The following is a 23,686-nucleotide window of genomic DNA, read 5'->3' as shown; positions in this document are numbered from 1 at the left end:
GCCAGTGAAGTGCCCTGTTATTGCTGACATTTGAATATTAGTCTTCATTTTGTAGTATTCCAAGATGATTGTATGGGAAAAATAGGCAATTTTTGATAATGAAAAAATTGTCAAAAATGAGAAATACTTGGGCTTTAAGGATGGGAAATTTGATTAGATTAGTTTGCCTGCTTTAAAAATATGCAAATAAGCTCAAAAAACAGTGAAATTGGTAACTCAGAAATTCCTGATCAGATTGCTTTGATAGTTTGCATGCAGGTAATGTGTGATGGTATAAGTCAGCATTTGCGATATTGTGATGAAATCTGCAATTTTGATTTTTTTTATTTTTTTTTTTGCAATATTTTGAGACTTAAGTCTTTTACTTAGAAACTGCTCATCCTATGGCTTTTAAATTGCGTTGACAGGTTCCTGAGAATGAAGAGAATAAATGCACAAAACAGTATGGTCAATAATTCAGAGATTGTACTTTTGGGACAATTTTTTCCAGTTTTTGATCTAAATGGTTTTCTTTAAAAATACATGTCTCAACAATTTGAGACTGACAATATAGGTCCGTTAGAATGATACAAATTTTGATTAATTTTTTACACCATGATGAAAATTGAGAAAAATTGTAATTTTACTGGCCAATTTTGAGTATTTATTGATAAAACATCCTTTACCTGTGAATTTCCTATCTGCTGTGGATTTCAGTCAACAGGTCCCCAAGTATGATCTGAGTAGGATTTACCAATATTTTACTGTAATAGTAACATTTTACTTTTCAAAAATTACTCTGAGTATTTTTTTATTTTCTGGACTTATATTGAAATGTTAAATTTGTCATGCTTTGGACTTGATGCTGAAAGTCTGTTTACTTTGGCAAAAGTTTGATTGAGTAATAATGAAACAGGGGTGATTCCTGGTGTTAGTTCATAAGCAAGATTATGGCATCCTGGAGAGAGAGGTCAACAAATGATAGTAATTACCAGTGGTCAGATACCTTCTCTTCCATTGCTAAATATTTTGGTAGAAATTTTGTGCATCTTGTTCTGATTAATTCTTTGTCAGGTAGGTTTTAAATTCTGTGGACGGACTGTCAAAGCAAAAAAAAACTGTTCCTGAGATTTCTTTGTAACAGGGTAGTCAGTTTCCAAGAATGATTGGATAACAATTTTGGAAATATTCATGGTTTGATGAAATCTGTTCTTTTTACGGTATATCTTTGTCATATTCTTCTTCAAAAATGTGACAAAGATTGTGCTACACATAGAGTATTGGGGGGGGGGGGTATTTAAGTGGGATAGCTGCTTCAGAATTATCTTTCGAAGGTGACCTCACATGACCTTTATGACAGTGAGCATATCCACAGTAACTTTGAGGATGATAGGTACTGTTTTTAGTCCTGCGGGGACTTATAGATTTGGTCCCGTCCATCCACAGCCGTTCCTCTGACACTGCTTAACCGATTTTGGTCAAACTTTGCACAAAGGCAATGCACTATGGGATACAGATGCACGTCAGTTGTTTCACGATACAATCCAATATGTCCACCAGACAGCCATTTTGTTGCTATTTTTCAACTCTGAAGCATAATTTAAACATCCAACAACCAACTTTGTTTAAATTTGGCACAAGGATGAAGAACCATGAGATACATATGGGTGTAAATTTATTTTACAGTACAATTCACTAAGGCTGCCAGACGGCCATTTTGTTGCAAATTTGTCATGTCCTTGAACCATAACTCAAATATCCCGCAACTGATTTTGTTCAAATTTGGCACAAAGATGAAGTACTATGCCATACTATGCATGATGTCTATTGATTTTGCGATACGAACCAATATGGCCACCAGATTGCCGTTTTGTTGCAATATCTTTGTGTCTTTGAACTATAAATTGTAACTCAAATATACCTGAACCGATTTTGTCCAAACTTAATTAATTATAAAAAAAGTACAATGGCATATATTCTTTTGTTTCATTTTATGATCCTAATAAGGCTGATCAGAACAACATACTTAGCCCCTACTGTATCGGACATTCCACCAAACCATGCATATAGATGTCATCATGACATAAGGGGAACTATAAGGCATTTGCATGTGTGACATCATCAAAAGTTCCTTCAGCGGTTGTGACCAACAGGTCATTTATTAAATGATGTGCACATTACTTTATTTTGCAAGTCCCAGACCTGACGCATTAAGTTCCATCAATGTCATTCTACAGCAACTTAGACACCAAAGATTATAACAAAATATACAAGCAGGGGCTGTGTCATCAGCAATGATTTGTTCTATTTAAAATTGAATAAAGAACAGCAGATTTATATAAAATTAGCTCTTCAGGGGTGTCCATGTGTTAGATTCCCACCACATCATCCAGATCTGTTATAAAGGAGTACAATAACAGAACAAGTGTGGCATTTATAATGTAGCACTTTGCTATTGACATAGTGGCTGTTACAATCGTCAGTGCTACAGCAAGCACCAATACATTTGCCATAATGTGTATATCTACACAAACTATACCTCAAATGGGAGTGTGCCGGTGTCATTGTCACTATTTTTATATTTTGACTGTGCAATCATAAAATAAGCATAATTTTGTAATTTTTGGTGGGGTTTTTTTTTTGTATATAATAAAAATGGTATGAACGTTAAAGAGTTAAAATGTCGTTGATTGCCTTATTTATAAAAAAAAAGAAAATCTCAGGCCAAATAAGAAAACAGCATGGTTCCAGTTACATTGGAAAAAATCGGGTTTATCAGTGGGGATATTGTTTTTTTACAACATATTTTTATTTAATTGTCAATTTACCTCATATGACTTTATAGGAACAATTTAAACCCTTAGTGAATAATTTAAGGGATTTCATGAAGTGTGTTGCCCCATCGCCACCCCTGGGATGAAACCATTATCTTGGAGGGGTGGACGAGGTTGTAAAAAGTTGAACCAAAGATCACTGCGAAACTCTGGTCTTTAATAGTATCCATCTTTCTTGTCGAGTAATAAATAGCCCAAGTTAAAATAATTTTTAGAAGTGTGTATTTATGTCTGAAAGTGTTCTTTGGTGGTAAAATTTGTGAAAAGAATTGGTCCCGTGTATGGCTTCCAACTCCACACCTTGTAATTGTCACATCGAATGTAACTTTCTCGGCTTGCGTTGTTTTGGTACTTATTGCCCATTGAATGCATGTTGAATTAATCGTGAAAGATTGTCTTTTAACACCCCAAACTGCAAACTTTCACTTCTTTATCGGCAAACTAACACAAATTGCTCCTGTTAATTGTCTCAGGTCAATTATTCCTGCGCACTGACCTCTTTTGTTGACCCTCTTTTTCAACCAAGCCTCCCCCCGGCCATCTCTACAACATAATGGTTTCTTCCCAGGAGTGGCGATTGGGCAGCACACTTCATGAGATCCTAATTTAAGATTGGCACAAAAATCACAGACAACAGGTTACTTGAATCATGGGGGGGGGGGGGGGGGGGCTTTTATCTGGTAGGCCATATTTAATAAAGATTCCCTTATTTCTAACATAGAAGAATGTGCACCAAATGATGTGTTGAAATATTGCAGTCAGACACCAGAAACCCACATTTTAATTGCAATATTACATGGTCCTCTTGACATTATACTATCCGGCAAACAGGAAAACTTTGTGTCACTGCGAACCTGACCTATTGCCAACTTTCAATTTTTATGGCTTATTGCCAAAATATTGTGCCCCACCTTTCCACCCTAATCTACAATATCAGGGACATGTTACAGAAAGCAGTGCTGTATTTGGTGCATGCAAGTAAGGTTTATACCTGCTGGTGATGGTTACTTTACACCAATATACCCATGTTAGATTTTATAGTGTACATTACTATAAAACAGCCACAAGACTGCATGAAGTTCACAAACACCTCTAAGGTAGGGGTGGGGATGGATGGAGATTCAAGAATTGTTCCATATTTTCAAAGTGCACGTCCCTCAATCCATAACCACTATAAAAATGGACAGATAGGGATATCACACGTTGGAGGGGGAGGTTTCATGGTTCTTTTACTTATGTTACCTTTTCCTTATAAAGGTTGGAATCCCACTGACTAGAAGTGGGTCCTGTGATTTGCCTACGTCTGTTGGCATAACGTTCAACCAGTTTTGCCTGTATGCTATGACCAAAATGTTGTATATTTTGTTGAAACAACATCTGATGGATATTCAGGGGTTCATTATGGAAAACTTGTGCAAAACATTCCTCTGTCAGTGCATCACCTAGACTTTTTGTGGAGCTCTAGATCTCTTTGCATTCTTTTAACCTTTTCTATTAAAATGAGATAAACATTCATGTTTATACTTAAGCTGCATTCATTTTATACCTGCGATCTGAGTTTAAAAAACAATATAGTGATCCATGGCAAAAACTGTCTAAAAAGAGGGTGCTGTTCATCTCTATAAGGAAAACTGTACAAAATTTTAAAACACGCGAGCAAGGCATTTTAATAGCTACCACCCAGAATTTATTATGGATGAAATCAATTTTACTGCCCATGTCATTTGTAGAAAAAATTTATATTAAAAACTGAGATAACACAGCAATACATTACGTTTTTGTATTTAGCAAGGGGAATTGCAAGACACAGATATTGATGCATATGAATTTTACTCTTTTATCCTACTCCAACCCCCCCCCCACCCCTATTGGGTAGAATACCACTGGGAATAGAGGTTTAGTCACAGAAAACAAACACAAATAAGCTATCAACTACATAATCATTGTATAGATGCATACAGACAGACAGACAAACAAATTCAAAATGCACAAAATATTTCAAAAATAAACAGTAAGTAAACATGTACCAGCAAAATGAAGATAAAACAGCTTCCCCTCGAATATTCATTATGCTATGGAATGATCTCTCTTTAGAGAAGATAGCCTCAAGTACAAATTTGTTTCAAGAACTCCTTGCCCCGCACGCCAACATTAAATTTTGCATTCTTATGTAAATTGAACATCCCCTGATTTTCCAAGCTATATAGACACTCTGACATGACTGATTTTTACTGTCTTCTACAAGTTATAATGATCAAAGTTATTCACATTAGCATTGTGCTCCCAGTGTACTAATTTGACATGCAATAACTATTCAAAGGGCAGGTTATTTATCAGCTGTATCTAAAGTCAAATTGACCAACTTGATAAAAATTTCAAAGGAAAAAAAAGGACTTTTACCATGTGAATACTCGATGCCAACAAGAACTAATGTGGGAACCAGGGATTGCAGGCTGCCCAGAGTTCTTTTGATCAGAGAAATTTTCATACATTGTATGTAGTGTTACTCTACCAAACTGGAGTAATGGTGGTGCAAGACACAAGTACATATTGGGGATGGGGTGGAGACCCTGACAAAATTGAAGTGTTAAGAAGTAATCCACTCTTCCCTTAAAATGAAACTCCTTAAAGGCCAGGGATTTGATCCCTGGGATCAAGTTTGTTCTAGTCTGTAAGAGGATTATGGAGTACCATAGCTTTTTGTTTTCCATTGAAATTGTAATATAAGTACATTTCCCTGCGAGACAATCTGACACCGGCATGTAGGCGAGCGGCCAATTCAAGAAAAGTGGCTTAGTTTTCGAGTTTAATGGACCCACCGTACCCAAAGCTATGCGATACCTCATTTTAAAGCTTATTTTGTCTACTTTTCGAAAATGCCTGCTGTACTGTCAAAATCTGGCAGCGTTACCATGGAAACGGGCCTTAAACAAAGTGCATTAAATTCAACGTTTTTAACCATGTCTGCTATTCTTGATGGAATGGATTTGGTTTGAGTTACCAATTCGCTTTTGTGTGTTATATTATCATCCATACTGTAAAACAGAGTATTAATTATGAAAAATGTTTGCATAATTACTATGTCACGTGACCTTAAAACTGTTAAAATTGATATTAAACTCTAAATGCGCGTGCGTGAGAGCGATATCGTCTTTAAATATGTTGAAACTGACCCATTCTACAGCTTGCAGTTGTAATTACATCTTTATAGTTCTATATTTAACTTCTCGACACCGTATCTCATAACTTTCTGTCACGTGACCATTCATGCACCCAAATATTTAGTGCGCGTATGCTTTGAAGATGCGCGCGTGCTGAACAGCTGAATCACTAATCAAGAAGAAGATGGTGGTCTTGGCGATCTTTTAGTGGACTCTGGCGTTTATGCTGGTTCAACTGTAAATCTCATGCTTGCCGGGAAACAGTTCAAGCGGGCGGTTAGAGGGTTGTCTCTTGCATATGAGGCACTAAACCAGATTTTTTTCTCTGCCTTTTTTGAGTGGTGTGAGCGTGAACGGTATCTGCAAACTATCCTAAACGAAGTTTGACAACAGTTGGCTTGTTTACAAGTAACATTGACTGAAGGTGATCAAAATGACAGTCTTACTGCAGTCAAAACACTCGATGCTTCAGTACTGAAGTATATTGTGCCACTTCTAATTAAGTTTAAAGAATTTGGCGGAGTACATTCTCCAACTTTCAAATACTGGGATATGTTTCTCGATGCCGCACACATCATGCTCTTAAACATAAGAGCAGAACGAGAAGGTAATTGGGTTTTACATTTGCACACAGTGGCAGCAATGTTACCTTATTTCTTCTGTACAAATAGGACAAATTATTCGCGTTGGATGCCAGCATACATTTTAGAAATGCTTGAAATACCAAAGACTATTCAGTCAGCATTTGAAGACGGGCAATTTAGTGTTCGAGAAATTGCTGGCCGATTTAATGGTATTTGGAGTGACATGGGAACCGAAAAAACAGTTATAAGAGATTCAAAAGTGAAGGGGGAATTGTGGGTTTGACACGCAAGAAATCAGCCTTGATGAGATGGTCCTTAACTCGCCATATTACGGCAAGATATTCGATAGCAATAAAATACAGGGCTGGAATGACAATTGTAGAGAACAATGAACATGGGCAGACACAACCAGCTGCTATGAAACAAGATGAAGATCACGTTCAAACGTTGGTCAATCACTTGAAGGATAACATGACAAATCCTTTTGAGATTAGTGATGATGCATGCTCAGATATTCTGATTAATATATCCACGGGTATGCATGCCTCTGAGGATGTAAAAAAATCCCTGCTCAATGCTACTGAAATGGGTAACCGCAGGATGGAGGTATTTATCAATTCTGCATTCTCTGAAAATGAAAATGGTAGTTTTATGCTCCAATAAGTCGGTCACAACTTAAAACATTTAGTGACATGTCAAAGAAAACAAAAATCAAGCAGCAAGGGCATATAAAGAATGCGAACATCAGTTCTGAACTAGTCTTTCGCCGTGCTCTAACAATTGCAAATTGTCGGGATGATGTTACTCTGGATAATATCCTAAGTCATCCTATTGGACCAGTTCCAGTCTCTCTTTTCCACGAAGATGGTACAATGAGAAAATGTACAAAAGCGGAACTTGGTCAGAAGCTCGAAGAGACTGTTATAAGTCAAGAAACGCTTCCAACTATAGAAAAATGTTCAACTATATACATTCGCGATGCAATGGCTATTATTCAAATGATTAAAGGTAATAATTTGGTAACATTTGACGACCTTGGCGCTGCCTATTTGAGGCAGTTAATCACTTGTTTTGATAGGGCTATAACAGTTGTTGATGTCTTTGATAGATACGATGTTCAGGACTCAGTCAAAAGTGGGGAGAGAGCACGCAGGACTTGTGGTGTTGAGGGTGCCAGGCAGTACAATGTAATTGGTGGACGTTCAATTCCCCTTGGAATAAGTTTCTTGCTGTTCCTGAAAATAAACAATCTCTCACCAAATTCCTGTGTGGCTACTTAGTTAACCATGCCCCATTGCAATTTAGTCTCCATCCAAAATGGAAACTTGTACTTGCTGGAGGTTTTGCAGATGGGAAAGAAACAAAATGTGTTACAGCAAATGGTGTTTATGAAATGCACGATATGTATAGCACTCAGGAAGAAGCCGATACACGTATGCTACTACATGCCATAAATACTATTCTCGTAAATGAGACGGTAAATGGTAGAGCGTGTCATAATCAAATCCCCCGATACAGATGTTTTAGTTTTAGCAGTACATTACTTTCCTGAAATCCGACATCTCAAAGAACTATGGATAGAAAAAGGTGTCACCACTTCTGTTCGAAATACACATAGATTCGTACCTGTTCACGAGATTTGTCAGACTGTGCCTGTTACCTTTTCTCAAATCCTGCCTGCAGTGCACTCACTAACAGGCTGTGACTCAACATCCTCTTTTCTGGGTATCGGGAAGAAGTATGTTATTAATGCCATGAAATCAAATGGCTTCAAAGATTTTCAAAACCTCCTTTCGCTACAAGAAAGCGATGTAGAGATTGCAGTAAATGCGTCCCGCACCTTAATAGCTATTCTGTACGACCCAAAACAAAAAGAAAAGATGTCGCATGACAATTTAAACAAGTTGCGAGTGAAATTGGCGACAAAAAGGAGGCTTCACTGTGAAAGTTGCCTCCGTGTGAAGCTAGCTTCAAACAGCACGTACTTAGAGCAATGTGGCAAACTAAAATTTGGACATCCGCACGTGTAAGCATGCCTGATTTAGGAACACCAACTGATTATGGGTGGCAGAGAACTGACCTAAAATTGTCCCCGGTTTATTTTGAAGGTCCAACGGCTTCTGAGATCACCAAAGACTTGATATGCTCATGCCACAGCAGGAACCGGTGCATAGCTGTGTGTGCATGCCACCAAAATAACCTACCTTGCACAGATTTGTGTACCTGCCAGGCTAATGTTGAAACATGTGGCAATACTTTAACACATGAATTTGAGGTCAAAAGTGAAGATTAATATAAAATAAAACCTTAATATTTCACAATGTGTGATTACTGTGCACAATTTACCATTAAAAGTATGTAGATTCTGTCATAATACCTCTGAATTTATTTTTAACTACATAAATTTGTGTTTCTAAATCAGCGCAATAGTTATACTAGCTCAAGCCCATTTGGGCTTAATCGGCCATTTTGGTTTAATTAGCATATCATTTAATTAATTTAATTTACATATTTTGCTGATTTATTTATTTAATATTTAGGTTCGGTATCTTTATATCTGAATGCAACCTATATAGTTACTTAAATGGTTAGTAAGCCGGGGTTATCACCATTGCACGCACGGCCGAAAGACGAAGCCAATGTTGAATAATATTTTCAATCCTTTTGTTACTATTTGTGTATTAAAGTCATGCTGTTTTCAATTTTGTGCGTGCTTTTTATGTTTTAGGAGATGAATTCTGAATTTCAAACTGTTAAACTTGCAAATTGCTGTTTTTAAATTGTAATAGTAAAGGGCTAATGAATCCAGACAATGACGGTTATCGAACGATGTTACTGTTTTGAAATACGGAAGAGTTAAAATCTTCTTATTTCGGCGGGAAAATGTCGCAAACGGTCACGTGACTTGTAGCTTACTGCAGAATGGCACAGTATACATGTAGATAGACTCAAGTCAGTTATTACTTTTAACTTTTAGACGGTGTTTAAGGCGTTATATCGGTCCCTGCCCATAAATCGTAATTATTAGGTGTACTTTGTTTGAAGCCGGTTACCATGGTTACGCTGCCAGATTTTGACAGTACAGCAGGCATTTTCGAAAAGTAGACAAAACAAGCTTTCAAATGAGGTATGACATAGCTTTGGGTACGGTGGGTCTATTAAACCGATTTTTCAGCTGTCCTGGCCGCTCACCTAATGGGCCTATAATGCAAAATTGGTTTTTGGAAAATAGTGCTCTTAAATCATGTACAGAGAATATCAACCCGTCTTTGACGCACACACTAAGAAAAATATTGAACAGTAAGTTATTCAGACATTTTATGGAGCAATGGCTTTTAGATGTTCATCCCACTGTTACACAGGGATTTCAAACTTTGTCTGTAAGACAAGTATATATTCACAAGTACCATTCTATAACATGGAACGGATGATGACATATAAAAGAAGACAAGTAATTTACACCACAGATAACAGGCAGTCTTCCTCTAAAGATCTGTCATTGTTAATATTTAAGTCCATCATTTGATTTGACTGTTTTGGAAAACACTGTCAGATTACTATAAATATCAATCTGTGTACAATATGAGGAATTATATTATAGTTTTGTTAATACCAGTGAATTTCGTGGCATCATGCCAGAGTATTACTTATAATGGATCTGCATAATCCAGCACTGAAGCCCCCGATGTTTTCTACATCTACAAATTCACTGGCATTGCCAAACTGTAAAATAATAACAATGATATTATACCCCCTCCCAGCCCATAACCGCAAGCAAACTTTGCACTCCATAATGTACGAGGTGAAGTAAATGCAACCTGTCATATCTGTCAAACTGAAAACAAGGTATGACGTCTACTCACTGCCGATTTCTCTGCTTTGGTCAACTTCTTCTTAGCGGACTTCTTCTTCTTTTTCCCCTTTCCCCCTGGCCTTTTGTGCAAAAGTAGAAATAAAATATGCATGTTAATTGATTTCTCTCTTCATGCCACCATGGTACATGTACATGTACGAGATGCAAGCTTTGTACAGGTCCTACACCCTCCATCGTGTAGAACCTCTCAATAATTTGTGTACAATACTCAAAAGGGTAGCGTACACTGAAAGGAGGGAGAGGGTCTAAACAACTCCCTCCCTTACACTCTGCACCGTTTTTATTTTCCAGCATTTTATGCAATTAAGGTAGAACACACCTTGGGGACAGATATTTGGACTACCAAATTTTTACAATTCTTTTCTGATCTACCACTTGTGGGGGTTTATTTTAAAGCTCTTGGTGAAAGATAACTTTAAAGATAACTTCAAAAATTTCATTTGTTTGTATAGAGTTAACACAGGAATGGCAGCCATTATGAATTTCAAATATCAGTAAATTTTGGGTTATATGTTTCTCTTGTTCCAAAATTTGCAGGGTGACCTCCGATTTTTAAATTTTGATTTTGAAAGAGAATGGTCGAAAAATTCCGCAAAAGTAAAATATACATGTACCTTAAAACAACAACCATCAGCAGATATTCATGGCCCTACCACTCCCTTGCATCTCCCTTGCTCACAACCATTTAGGTAAAAAAAAGTATATGGCTAAAACCAAGGAAATGATACTGCATTGGTAGAGATACACATTGCAGCCAATTCCTCATCGCAGGCAATGCACCTCATTTTTACCAGGTTACTAATATTGACTGCAATTGCACCACCAGTACCAGTCTATTTGTAATAAGAAGTATCAAAGTCTTCGCATCACTGAAGGACCACAGAAATCTGTTTTTATTGTGATGGATGATGCTTTGGAAAGGAATTTACACATTGTGTGTGAAGGGGGTGCTGTGATCTGAGAGCCCCCCATTGTGCCTGGAAAAAATCAGCGGCTTGGTATTAGTATTACATCAATCCATGGAGGTCTTTTTTCACCTCCACGATCAATCACAATCCGTACAGTACATCAGTACATGTACAGATATGTAGAGGTACTAGTGCACGGAGGGAACTCTACTAGTAGGGCCATGTACTGTTCTGTTTACTGTCAACAACACAGTGGCGATCACCGGGGCACTACGATAGTACGGGAAGCTCTCTTTGTCATGTTATTGATGTTGTCACTACCGTGACATAGAGAACAAGCCACTGTGTTGTGTACTGTACATGTAATGTGTATGTACATTTTACTCGAGAGCGCCTTCGACCCATGGTAACTAGGTCGACCAACAAGCTTTGCGGTTCGGACGTCTTTAACAATAACATCACAATTAAGTTAATCAAAAGCCGTAATAGCTTGAGCAAGGTCTCGGTGGCTTGAGGGGACTATGCTTGAATCGCTGAATCAGGCAATGGCTACTGAGCAGTACTACAGAGTGGTACACTGAGTGAGGCGCGCGCTTTGCATCGTGCAGTGTACAGTCGTCGTACATAATGTTGTATACACGGTTGCGGAAAGTCTCACAGAGCTGAGGCAAACTCACCCTTTCTTCTTTCCTGACTTCTTCTTCTTCCTAAGAGGCATTTCGAAAATGTTCTATTCCATGACATTACCTAGAAATATACAAAATCGCACTGGGAACACTGGTCGTCAGTTTGCAGGACGCCATCTTGAAGGCGTAAAGCTTCCCTGTCGTATCCCTGAGCGACTGGCCTAATCCATTCACGTCTGGGTAGGGCAAAGTCAATCCTGACTGTACTGCATACTGCATGTACTGTGCAATGGCCAAGACATTTTTGCCGGAGGGACTGTTTTTTCTCAGCGCAATTTTTCCCAACCCGTTTTCAAAACTTTGTATTAAATATCTATCTGATTCAAAACTCCTTGGACTGTCAATAATGAATAAAAATGCGCATTTTAGTACGGTTAACTCGGCTTAAACCCGGGGGCTACCCTCTATGTACATGTCGCGAGTGCTCCGCAACGCAACTAAATTGCCGTGTGGATATCCCGGGGGTTACAGATATGACTGATACACTGCTTGGAGGGTCTCAATGAATGGTGTTTTTTTTTCGGTTACACCGCCACGGTTACCTCATAACTGATGACCCCCACAGTATTCTAGGCTTCCTCATACCACCTGCACCTCCGGATAAATCTATAAATCGATATTTGGGAAACCATATCGGGTCATTCATGCGTGGGTTAAAGGTTGATGGGTAAATACTGTTACGTAAAATCCGTGACTTGCCGTATACATACCGGAAATGGCAGCCAAGACATTCAAATATTTCGCTTTCGGCAGCAATCTTTTGCAGGAGAGAATACGTTTGAATTCGCCATCTGCTGTATTTGTTTGTGTGGCGAAGTTGCAGGTGAGTAGTTGTCCAATATGCGAATATGCGAAGGAGTCACACTATCAGCAGGCATTACGGCAAAGAAAAAAGAGCAGGCATGTTGAAGGCGTGTGTGTGTGTGTGTGTGTGTGTATATATATATATATATATATATATATATATATATATATATATATATATATATATATATATATATATATATATATTTACATATATATATGTATATATAAACTGTGACACGCACACACAGATACAGACTACAGTAGCAAAATGACTTGCTAAACCAGATAACTGAGGTCTCCTCCTTTAATGTTATGATAATCTATATCCGACATTATGAAATGGGGAAAGTGCATTTGTGCGTGTAGGATGAACCTATCAATACATATCTTTCCCTCTGGTGGGGGGGGGGGTGCCAGGCAACAAGGGGAATTGATCGCAAATTGTATCTCTGGACAGGGGAATTTGATTGCTACAATATGCCCTGCCAGAGGGAATTTGACAATGATGCACAAGGGCAGTTTTAATTTTGACTGATATTTAAATCCTAACTTATCTACTTATAGCCTCTATTTTCTCCCACCCTTAAGTATTTGACGTTTCTCAGAGCCTGTGTGTGGGGGATATGACATAGCTAGCTTTAGAAAACAAATGAATTCCCCTCTGTGTTACAGCTCTTATCACACCTTGCGGGACACACAATTAATATATAACCTAAACTATGCTGATGAGGACGTTTCTGGTAATTGTACCAGATAATATAATTATGTCCCGGAGGCATATCATCATATCTACAAACTGGGAGGGAGTAAAAATATGACAACAGACAGTTTAGCATGTGTCAATGAGTAGTGCAACATGAACAGTTGCTCACAAGAAACAAAATAAGCAAAATAATTTGAATTGATTGTAACTGTGACCCTAAAATGTTTAAAAGAATTGGGTGTCCAATTGAACAATCTTGAAAGAATACCAAAAGTGTAAGATTGGAAAATTTGGGCTCTTGTCATGTTTCTATAATTTGTACCGGTTACTGTAAATCTTCATTCTAGTAATTCACCAAGGCCCCCAAAGTCTGACTCTCAAATTTACAATACTTTGTCGACAAGAAAACTTGCCAACGCTATAGTTTCACAATGATTAATACGTAGTATGCATGAGACATGTCACAACACCATTGTTTTAAATCCAAGCTGTGAAAATATGAAAAGCGATACTTGACAGCTACAGTTCTTATGAACGTTGGACCATTGTATTTCTATTGTCCAAACTTGCCTCAGACATTTCATGCAAATCACAGGAATTCACGAGACACGCGGTGTCTGGAATGGCGCTGCCATTGAATTAAACAAAAGAGACTTGAAATTGTAATTTGCCGCCAAATTTTGAAGAATTACACCTCCGGTAAATCGTGGGAATTCAAGCCAAAGTGGCGAAATGTTGAAATTTGGTGAATTACTAGAATGAAGATTTACAGTAACCGGTACAAATTATAGAAACATGACACTCTAATGGTGCTGTCATTGTCTACAGGCTGAGGGGTCACTCACGAAATTGAAAGCTACAGGGAGGGGTTGATCAAAATGTGGAGAGGAAGAAGGGGGGCTACTCAGTATTTTGGGAAATATACTGAAGGATTTAGTGCAGTTATGAAATGATACAAAAATTACATACCATCAGTACCATTATTGCTGTTCTAAGTGAATTCAATCTACCGCTAATGAAGCCGAGGAGAGAAGAATCGACAGATGCTGGTCCAGGCGTCCATGTTAATAATACAGAGGTTCACTTTTGTGATGCAAAGTTGGCACATATGTACAACTCTGACAACCCTATTCAATATCACAGGCATATCCTGTGGGGACAGTGGTCAGGGGAAAGCAGAATGCACAAATTTTACAATCCATGATGCTGTGGTCAATAGTTCAAACATTAAATGGAGTATATTTACCTAAGAAATTCAGTGACATTGCTCAAGATGAAATAGATGATATGACAGTGCGAGACTTTGAAGATTATGAAGAGAAGGGAATGGTCAAAAATGCATGGCATATATGTTGCTAGTATTGTCACGGAAAAGATTCCAGATGTCCCTGTTTTAAGTGTCTAGTATAAAGTCCTTTGTCAGTTACCTACCAGAGGAACTTTTCTTCAGTGGCAACAAAATAGATATACATCAATATAGGAAGGTCAAAGGAGTAGTTAAAAGTAAAATACTTTGATCAGCATACATTGAGAAAATCTTCAAATTTATCAGTCAACACTACCACATTGGTGAGCTATACATGGATGGATTCCATGAAGGAGAGCTGCCCAACTAAACTGGTTAAAATACACATTTTGCAAGAATCATGGTTAGGTTGGCCGCAATGAGATGTATATATACCACAGCCAGTACCAGATCATGACCAACCAATGCACTATAAAGATGTGTCTAACACCAGCAATGAAAATAAAGCTGGAAATCAAAGACGAGTAAATGACTTTCAACCAAGAGCTGAAATCACCAGAAAGTTCAACAGTGGAGAAATAAGACGTCCAAAGAGATAGCTGTACAGGAAAAATACACTACATTGTATTCAGAAAAACTCACGCAGACTGCTAAGATCAGACAATTCGATAGAAATATGAAGAAAGCAGAAAAGAAATGCACAAATATGAGATGTACGACTGGTTTCATTGACTACAACTAGAGGAACACCCGAAACTGAAAGTAAATGAAACGGATAAGTATTTAGAACATCATCAAACTGAGCAAGAAAGGAAAGAAGGAAGAGACAAAGAAATAATGGCTGATTACCTTCAGAAATCACAGGTAGACTCTTGTTCAAAACTATTGGTACAAGTGGGTGCCACTATCAGCAATACTTATTGTGAAACAGGTCAATATGAATAATATTGTCATGTCATTCATGACTTTTATTTTGAAAAAATCTGTTGCCATTGAATTTTTATAGAGAAACAACAAGTGAATCTTGTGACAGGGGACAGAAGCAGCAACTGTTGATAAATTTTTTCTATATTTCTTTTCAAAGTATAAACTGCATTTTTTTGCTATCTCCCTACAGCATGCTGAAAAAATGATGCAATGCACAATATACAATAGGCTGTATGGCAAGCTATGTTTATACGGACAGATGAACATGCTATATAGGCAGATAGGGAGTAGAACAAGAACCTAGTTGATATACTGAACAAAAATACCGCAAAAAATATCAAAGTTAGCACATTGCTACTGCCCCTGTCTATGCCACTGGAATGATAATAAATAATAACAACAGCTGAACAGCAACTTTTTATATTATCTCAATACATGCGTGATTGAAAGACAAGATTTGTGTCAGTAACTTTCTATCAAATAAAGATCGGTGTGCCCCAATCGGTGTGCCCAGTGTCTCGTTACTTCTTCCTATAAAAGCACTCCAAAACACTGACCACTACAGTTTCTCTACACCACCCATAGAGAAAGCAATTCTGTAATTGTTGACAAATGAATTTAAAGGCATATCTTCTATAAACCAGGGTTTCTTGTTCTACTTGATAGCATGTATTAAAACACCAAGTATTTACTTTCAACATCAACAACAGCTGTATATTAAAGCAATAAAGCACTCCCAGCGACGGTATGCGACGAGATTTGACCAGTTCTCAACATATGCACGAGCGATAGGGAGTGCATATATGAAGTGAACCGGTCAAAATAGAGCGGTATACCATCGCTGGGTGTGATTTATTGCTATCATATCATAATTATAAATAGTATATTGAAATTCTGGCATGGAATGTCATAAAAGGATTTTTGCTCTTGCCGAAAGCTCATCTGTGTGCCAACCGTGGTATATCATGAATATACCACAGTTCTTTTTGGTATTATAGAATGTAATTCTAACAACTAAATTGCAGTATTAAAGATTGCCATTATAATGATAGTTTTGATTCTTTCATTTCTGGCTGTGAAATGACAAAAAAAACTTTGATTAAACAATGAGATTACAAACCAATAATGTTCACTTTGTATTCCTTTAATACATAGGATTATAAGCTTGCGTTTGCCAGGAACCGCGTTATACAGGAGAGGCAGGAGGCCAAGGGGCCATCAAAGTGGGGTGTTGGTGGTATCGCAACCATCGTTGAATCGCCTGGTGACCATGTGTGGGGAACATTGTGGGAGGTTGGAGAAGAACACTTACCAGCATTAGACAGGTAATAAAGATGAAACGTACTTTATTTCAGTAGTATACTGTAATTCCGACTAATCTGACCAGATACAGATAATTATTATCAAAGATTATCAAAGAAATGGTGTATCAATTTTGTCTTAATAATGTGCAAGTCAAATCTACAAAGGATATTTGAAGGCTTTATGAGACTCATTTCACAGTACTGTACTTGCATTTAGTTTGAATTGTCCCTAGGGTGTGATCCATCTTTTTTGAATGAGGGTCTAGATATTGTGTTTTGTGGGTAGTCTGGACAAATTAAGTACATGTACATGTATTTTTTCAGTATTTCACACTCAGAAGGCTTCTTAAGCTTTAAACTAGTATTGATGTTGATGTCACAGTATGCATCTCAGTGTGGACAACTTGTATATATGCTATAACATGGTTTGCTACTGTGCATAAAACATCCTTGAATTTATGTTTATATTGCAGACAGGAAGGGGTTGATTGGAATTGCTATAGACCCCTCACAGTCAGCGTTTGCAGTCCAGAAAATGAAGTCTTTGAATGCCGAACCTACCAGATGATTGATGTTGTAGAGTTCATAGCTACTACACCTCAATATTTAAGTGTCATTCTTAATGGCGCAAAGCAGAACAGACTCCCAGAAGAATACATGGTGTTCCTCAAGACTTTGAAACACAACGACTATCAAGGCGACTCAGGAATTTTTGACCAGGTACAAGCAGCCATGGATAATAAAGTTGAATGACTCAGGGATTTTCAAACAAAGCCAGAATGTAAATACAAATCAGGGTTTTAATCGAAAGCCTTTTACAATAGCTGCCATATTATATTTTACAGTGAAGTACCTACAAATTAACAACAGCTTGGAATTTGTGACGTTTCCAAATAATTGTAAATCAGCATTGCCAAGCACATACATGCAAAGTACATGCAGCTATCACTGTAATCCCAGGCTTCAACTCTGCACAACCACCCATGGTGATCAGTGACTCCATCAGACAAGGATTCTATACATTCCTGATTGCTAATCCGGCAACATTTTACAAGTGGTATAGCCACAGACTGATGACGTCAAATCACCGTACACAAAACACAGACGCCTAGTAATTATGGCACTGTGTATTGTGTACGGTGATTTGACGTCATCAGTTTGTGGCTATACCACTTGTAAAATAGTGCCACTAATCCAGCATGTAGCGACGTCAGCTGCTCCCCTAAATGTATTTGAACTTGAGCATACATGGAGTTGTTATCACATTATTCACACAAAACAACAGAATATTAAAATCTTTCAGTATTTTACACTCAGAAGCTTCAAACAACCAGTATGATGATAGAATAAACACCAACGAAGATGAAGTCTGTGTGATTTTTTTGTAGGTTGCACTCCCCCAAAGCAGTTTGATCTTATAATTTGTTCTCGAGAGTTTTGAAACTTGTTTAAGTCAATTAGCCAAGATTTTAAAATGTATTTTTAACTTGTGTTTCAAATTATGTCATGTGCCACAGTCCTGGAAAATGTCATGCATTATTCATGTCCCTAAAAAGCTTTCCACAACCACTTGGAATGATTTCAGACCAATTGCTCTTACGTCAGCGGTGATGAAGGTCTGTGAGAGGATTGTTTTAAACCATTTACAAGGACAAGTTTCTCAATTTATTGATCCACTTCAATTTGCATGTAGAACAAAGAGAGGTGTTGATGACGCCATATATTAAATACAGTTTTTCACACTTGGATTGATGTGGAAATTCTGGCTGTGTGATGTTTTTCGATTTTTCTATCGCATTTACCACTATCAATTTCACAACAATTTGAACAAGTCTAACTGAAGTCACCCTAAGTAAACTGCATGTCAAATTTCAAAGCAATCTGACATGCGGTTTCAGAAAAGAAGATTTTAACTCACATTTGGTATACCAATGTGAGGTTATCGTATAAGCTGAATCAGTTCGTGTGCATCCGATTTGCATGTCTGTGTGTATGTCTGTATGTATGTATGTATATATGTCCGTCCACCTCAAAAACACCAAAACAGCAGCACCTACTGTTTTAGTATTTGATGTACGGGCACCTAAGGATGGAGATGTGAATTTGTTCAAATGAACTTGTCAGTGTCAAAAATATGCAAATGAGGGGAAAAAGAAAAAACAACTGCAACTTGCTAAAACTCTGTAACCATTGGTTAGATTTGGTTGGAACTTGGTGTGCAGGTTCCTTTAGGTATTCTAAATTAGGTCTTTAAAATTTGGGATGAAGTTTGCATGTTTCTATTTTTGGGGTAATTTTTTTCAGTTTTTAGTCAAAAAATATTTTTCTCTGAAATCTCTCATCTGATTGCTTTGAAAGTTGGTATACATGTTCATCAGGATTACCTCAGTCAAGTTTGTACAAAATTTTGAGGCAATTTTCCGAATTTTTGGTCAAAAATTTTTTAATTCAAAACCTACTAATCTGATAGTTTTGATATTTCGTATAATGGTTCCTCAGGTTGATCAAAATCAGTTTTATAAATATAGTGAAGATATCTCGAATTTTGTATTTTTGCTGAATTTTTTGGTTATTTTTCTCATTTTAATAAAGTAAAATTTATTCTTCTCTGAAACCGCTAGCCCAATTGCTCTCAAATTTGGATTGGGTGTTTGCATTGGTGTTACCCTTCTAATTGTTGAAATTATGACAAAATTGGAAATATTACTGTTTGGGGGCAATTTTTGTCATTTTTGGTCAAAAAATCTTAAAAAATATTTTCTTTTTAAAGCCCCTGGAGAGACAGCTTTGATATTTGGTGTACAGTGTCCAGGGACGACAATAGTTAGATGTGTGGAAATTGTCCTGAAATATACAAATTTGTATTTTTAAGACAATTTTGTCATTTTTGGTCAAGAAAACTTGTTCTCAAAATTACTTGTCTGATAGCTTTGTAATTTGGTACAAAAGTCCCGAGGGATGTTATAAGATAAATTTCTGCTCAAAGTGTTGGGAAACCCCCAAATTTGTATATTTTAGGTAATTTTCTCAGTTTGTGACCTTAAATGACCTACACCAACCCAGGATATGTTGTGAGAGAGTTTCAAAGGCTGTGAACATAATTTTGTCATATTTAATATCAATTTGTAGTAAAATTTGATCCAGAAAACAAAGTTGAGGTAAATTTTTTCGTTGCGAACCAATTTTTGCAACTTTTGCATGTAAGACACACAAGAACTGATGAGAAATTTGGATCCAGGATAATTCCAGATGTAGTAATCCCCCCACAGTGGAAGGCATTTCACTATCTGTAACTGATTTAAGTGCTGTTTACATTTGAATGATAGCACTCATAGCATTAATTAAAACATCCCAAGGTTGTAAATACATTTCCTGCCAGCTGGTCTTATGTGAGGGGTGGAATTTTTTGATATTCAGGAGGGGCTAAGGGCTAGAAGATTGATGAGGTAGCATTACTTTTACCAAGATCCCTTGTACATTTTTTCCCACTCTTTATTTTTTCCCCACTCTCCCACCTTTTCTTTTTGTCAAGCTTCTCCAGCTAATTTTTTTGTGGACATTTGCTTGATGTATGTAGGATCTGCTTGTCCCATTGCTATAGAAGTTGATATGCATGTTCCTAAAGATGACCTCCAGTACCTAAGTTGCAGACCTTATGTGCTTTTGTTATTCTTGTTTTTCTGATTTAAATATTTCTTGAATTTACCAATTCAAACCGAATGTGAGCACACTGTCCTTGACAGAATTTTTTTACCAAAAACAGCAAAAAATGCCATAAAAATATAAATAGGCAAATTTCACCACAACTTGAACAAACTTAAGGTGAGGACACCCCAAGTGAGTGCATATCAAATTCAAAGCAATTAGACTTGCAGTTTCAGAGGAGAAGGCAACTGTTGACGGACAATGGACGGAAGTCGACAACAATGGACGGACGATGATGGAAAATCAGCCTATTTGATCCTTAAAGTGGAGCTAAAAAGCTAGTAAAGTGATTTGGCGGAAATTATACTCCTTTCATGAAACTTATACAGACAAAATGATTTATAAGAGCAATGCCACCCTCAGGGATACGACACATCCTTTGTACAAAGAATTTTATACTAATAGTCATATCGAAGAAGTGGTAGATTTAGAGTGCCCTTTGCACACATAGCGTTTAAGCATTCTTTCATACCAAGAGCTTTTTTAGACTACAAATTTAAATCAAGCAGAGCAGATTTTTAAGCAAATTTGTTTTCGTCACGTTTTTATGTTTGTGTGTTTACTGGCTTTACTATTTATTGTTTGTTGCCGGATTGATTGAAGCTGACATTGTAATTTTTCCATGGAGATTAATAAAGTGTTGTATTGTATTGTATTGAAAGTAAAACACAGTCACTGTTGCCGTAGAAAGTGATGCATGGAGCCGAGTGAATCAATCCACTTGTATTGCATTCATCATTCGACTTTAGTTTATACCCATTTGTTTTCAGTTTAATTGGTTGACCTATAAACAGTGTAATAGGGTGAAAGGGTACCAGTGCAGTGGGTCATCATGTAATGTATAACAGAAAGCACGAAGTTATCTATCAACCAATTGCCATACAAAGATTTTCTCAGCAAATCTATTAGAGTAGAAAACCAGGTGACCCTGTGAACAAATAAACAGATCGATTGATATACATTAGGACTTGATTATAAAAGTACACAAATGTTATGTCTAAATATCAGGTCCTCACCTAGTTTATCTGATTATGTGGTGGTAACCTTGCCATACTTTTGTGAGTGTGTTCACTATCAAAATGCAACTGCCCAAATCCAAAACGCTAAGAAAATTGAGTCGTACATGTGATACGCATCCCTCCAATCATGTAATGGTCTATTACTAGCATGTGATCTACCTTCAAAGTTCTCCAAAGTACACGTATTTGAGGGGTGAACTTTTTGATTTTTTGGGAGGTGGATGATTTTTTAAAAGTTCACATTGGTTTTTACCAATGTGAGTTTATCGTATAGGCTGAAGTCGATGGCGTCTGTATGTATGTGTGTATGTATGTATGTATGTATGTATGTATGTACAGTATGTCCGTCAACATCAAAAACACGCAAACCGCTGCACGTTTCAGCTTGGTATTTGGTGTGTTGATGCATCCTGGGCTATAGATGGGATTTTGTTCAAATGAAGTCTGCATTGCCAAAATTATGCAAATGAGCTTACAAAATGTGAAAATGGTTAAGAATTAATAACTCAAGAACCGCTTTTTTGATTGCTTTGAAAATTTGTGTGCAAGTAGTTTTGAATGAATATTGTGAAGATATCCTTAATTTTGTATTTTTGCTGAATTTTTTTGTGATTTTTCTCATTTTTAGTAAAAATTCTTCTTCTCTGAAACCGCCGGCCCAATCGCTCTCAAATTTGGGTTGTCTCTTTGCAAGGGTGTTACTCTTCTCATTTGTTGAAATTATGACAAAATTGGGAAAATTACTATTTTTGTGCAATTTTGTCATTTTTGGTCAAAAAAACTTAGACAGTGTTTCCTTTTTAAAACCCTTGGACAGACAGCTTTCATATTTCGTACACAGACGTACAGAGATGACAATAGTTAGATATGTGGAAATTGTCCTGAAATATAAAAAATTGTATTTTTAAGACAATATTGTCATTTTTGGTCAAGAAAACTTTATCTCAACATTACTTGTTTGATAGCTTTGTAATTTGGTATAAAGTCCCGAAAGATGTTATTAGATAAATTTTCTGCTCAAAGTGTTGGGAAACCCCAAAATTTGTATATTTTAGGTACTTTTCTCAGTTTGTGACCTTAATGACCTATACTAACCCAGGATATGTTGTAAGACTATTTTGAAGGCTGTGAACATAATTTTGTCATATTTGATACCAATTTGTAGGAAAATTTGATCCAGAAAACAAAGCTGAGGTGATTTTTTTCATTTTGGACCAATTTTTGCAACTTTTCTATGTAAGACATACAAAAACTGATGAGAAATTTGGATCCAGGATAATTCCAGATGTTGTAATCACCACCCACAGTGGAAGGCATTTCACTATCTGTAACTAACTTAAGTGCTGTTTACATTAGAATGATAACACTCATGGCATTAATTAAAAATCTCCAAGGTTGTAAATGTACTTCCTGTCATTTGGTCGTATGTAATACCACTGAAGGGGTGGAACATTTGATATGCAGGAGGGGGTAGGGTTTAGAAGATCAATGATGTAGCATTACTTTTTACCAGATCCCTTGTGCATTTTTTGCCCACTCCCACCTTTTCTTTTTATCAAGCCTTCTCTGTTTTTTGTTGTTGACATTTGCTTATGTATTTAGGATCTGCTTCTCCCATTGCTATAGAAGTTGATATGCATGTTCCTAAAGATGACCTCCAGTACCTAAGTTGGAGACCTTATTTGCTTTTGTCATTCTTGTTTTTCCTGGTTTAAATATTTTTCGAATGGACCAATTCAAACCGAAACGTGAGACATAGTGTCCTTGACGGTGATTTTAAAAACTTGTTGCTTGTCAGTTTCTAGGAGAAAATTTTCTTTGCAGTAGTGTGGGAAAAATTGCTTCCAAGAAGAGTGAAAAAAATGCAGCCATGTACCCTGGGACAGTACACCCACTGGCTTCAGCGGTCCGTATAGTAACTCAGAGAGTTTCTTATGTCCGTACAAATT

General features: G+C 37.0%; 2 protein-coding genes across 2 annotated transcripts in view; one reads left to right on the top strand and one right to left on the bottom strand.

The window, feature by feature from the left end:
• LOC139147762 (uncharacterized) overlaps positions 1–12,374 on the bottom strand; it is a 29,752-nt gene extending 17,378 nt beyond the window's left edge. The window contains exons 1-2 of the mRNA XM_070718957.1: positions 12,018–12,374; positions 10,422–10,491 (exon numbers count right to left, since the gene is read on the bottom strand). Of these exons, the coding sequence (XP_070575058.1) occupies positions 10,422–10,491; positions 12,018–12,058 (111 nt within the window). The 5' untranslated portion in view covers positions 12,059–12,374. The remainder of the gene's footprint in view (positions 1–10,421; positions 10,492–12,017) is intronic.
• A 134-nt stretch (positions 12,375–12,508) lies between these two features.
• Positions 12,509–21,385, top strand: LOC139147763 (gamma-glutamylcyclotransferase-like). The gene is made up of 3 exons (XM_070718958.1): positions 12,509–12,849; positions 16,865–17,034; positions 17,487–21,385. Exons 1-3 carry the CDS (start codon positions 12,742–12,744, stop codon positions 17,764–17,766), a joined length of 558 nt encoding a protein of 185 aa, XP_070575059.1. The 5' UTR covers positions 12,509–12,741; the 3' UTR covers positions 17,767–21,385.
• The last annotated feature ends 2,301 nt before the right edge of the window (positions 21,386–23,686 follow it).

This window comes from Ptychodera flava, chromosome 13 (assembly GCF_041260155.1).
Source record: "Ptychodera flava strain L36383 chromosome 13, AS_Pfla_20210202, whole genome shotgun sequence".
Classification (NCBI taxonomy): Eukaryota; Metazoa; Hemichordata; class Enteropneusta; family Ptychoderidae; genus Ptychodera; species Ptychodera flava.
The sequence above is the reverse complement of the archived record's forward strand: the minus strand, read 5'-3'. Positions and strand labels throughout refer to the sequence as shown.

Coding starts and splice junctions, on each gene's coding strand:
- LOC139147763 (XM_070718958.1), top strand. CDS start 12,742: ATGGCAGCCAAGACATTCAAATATTTCGCTTTCGGCAGCAATCTTTTG. Junction 12,850..16,864: donor TTTGTGTGGCGAAGTTGCAG/GTGAGTAGTTGT, acceptor TTTAATACATAG/GATTATAAGCTTGCGTTTGC. Junction 17,035..17,486: donor CACTTACCAGCATTAGACAG/GTAATAAAGATG, acceptor TTTATATTGCAG/ACAGGAAGGGGTTGATTGGA.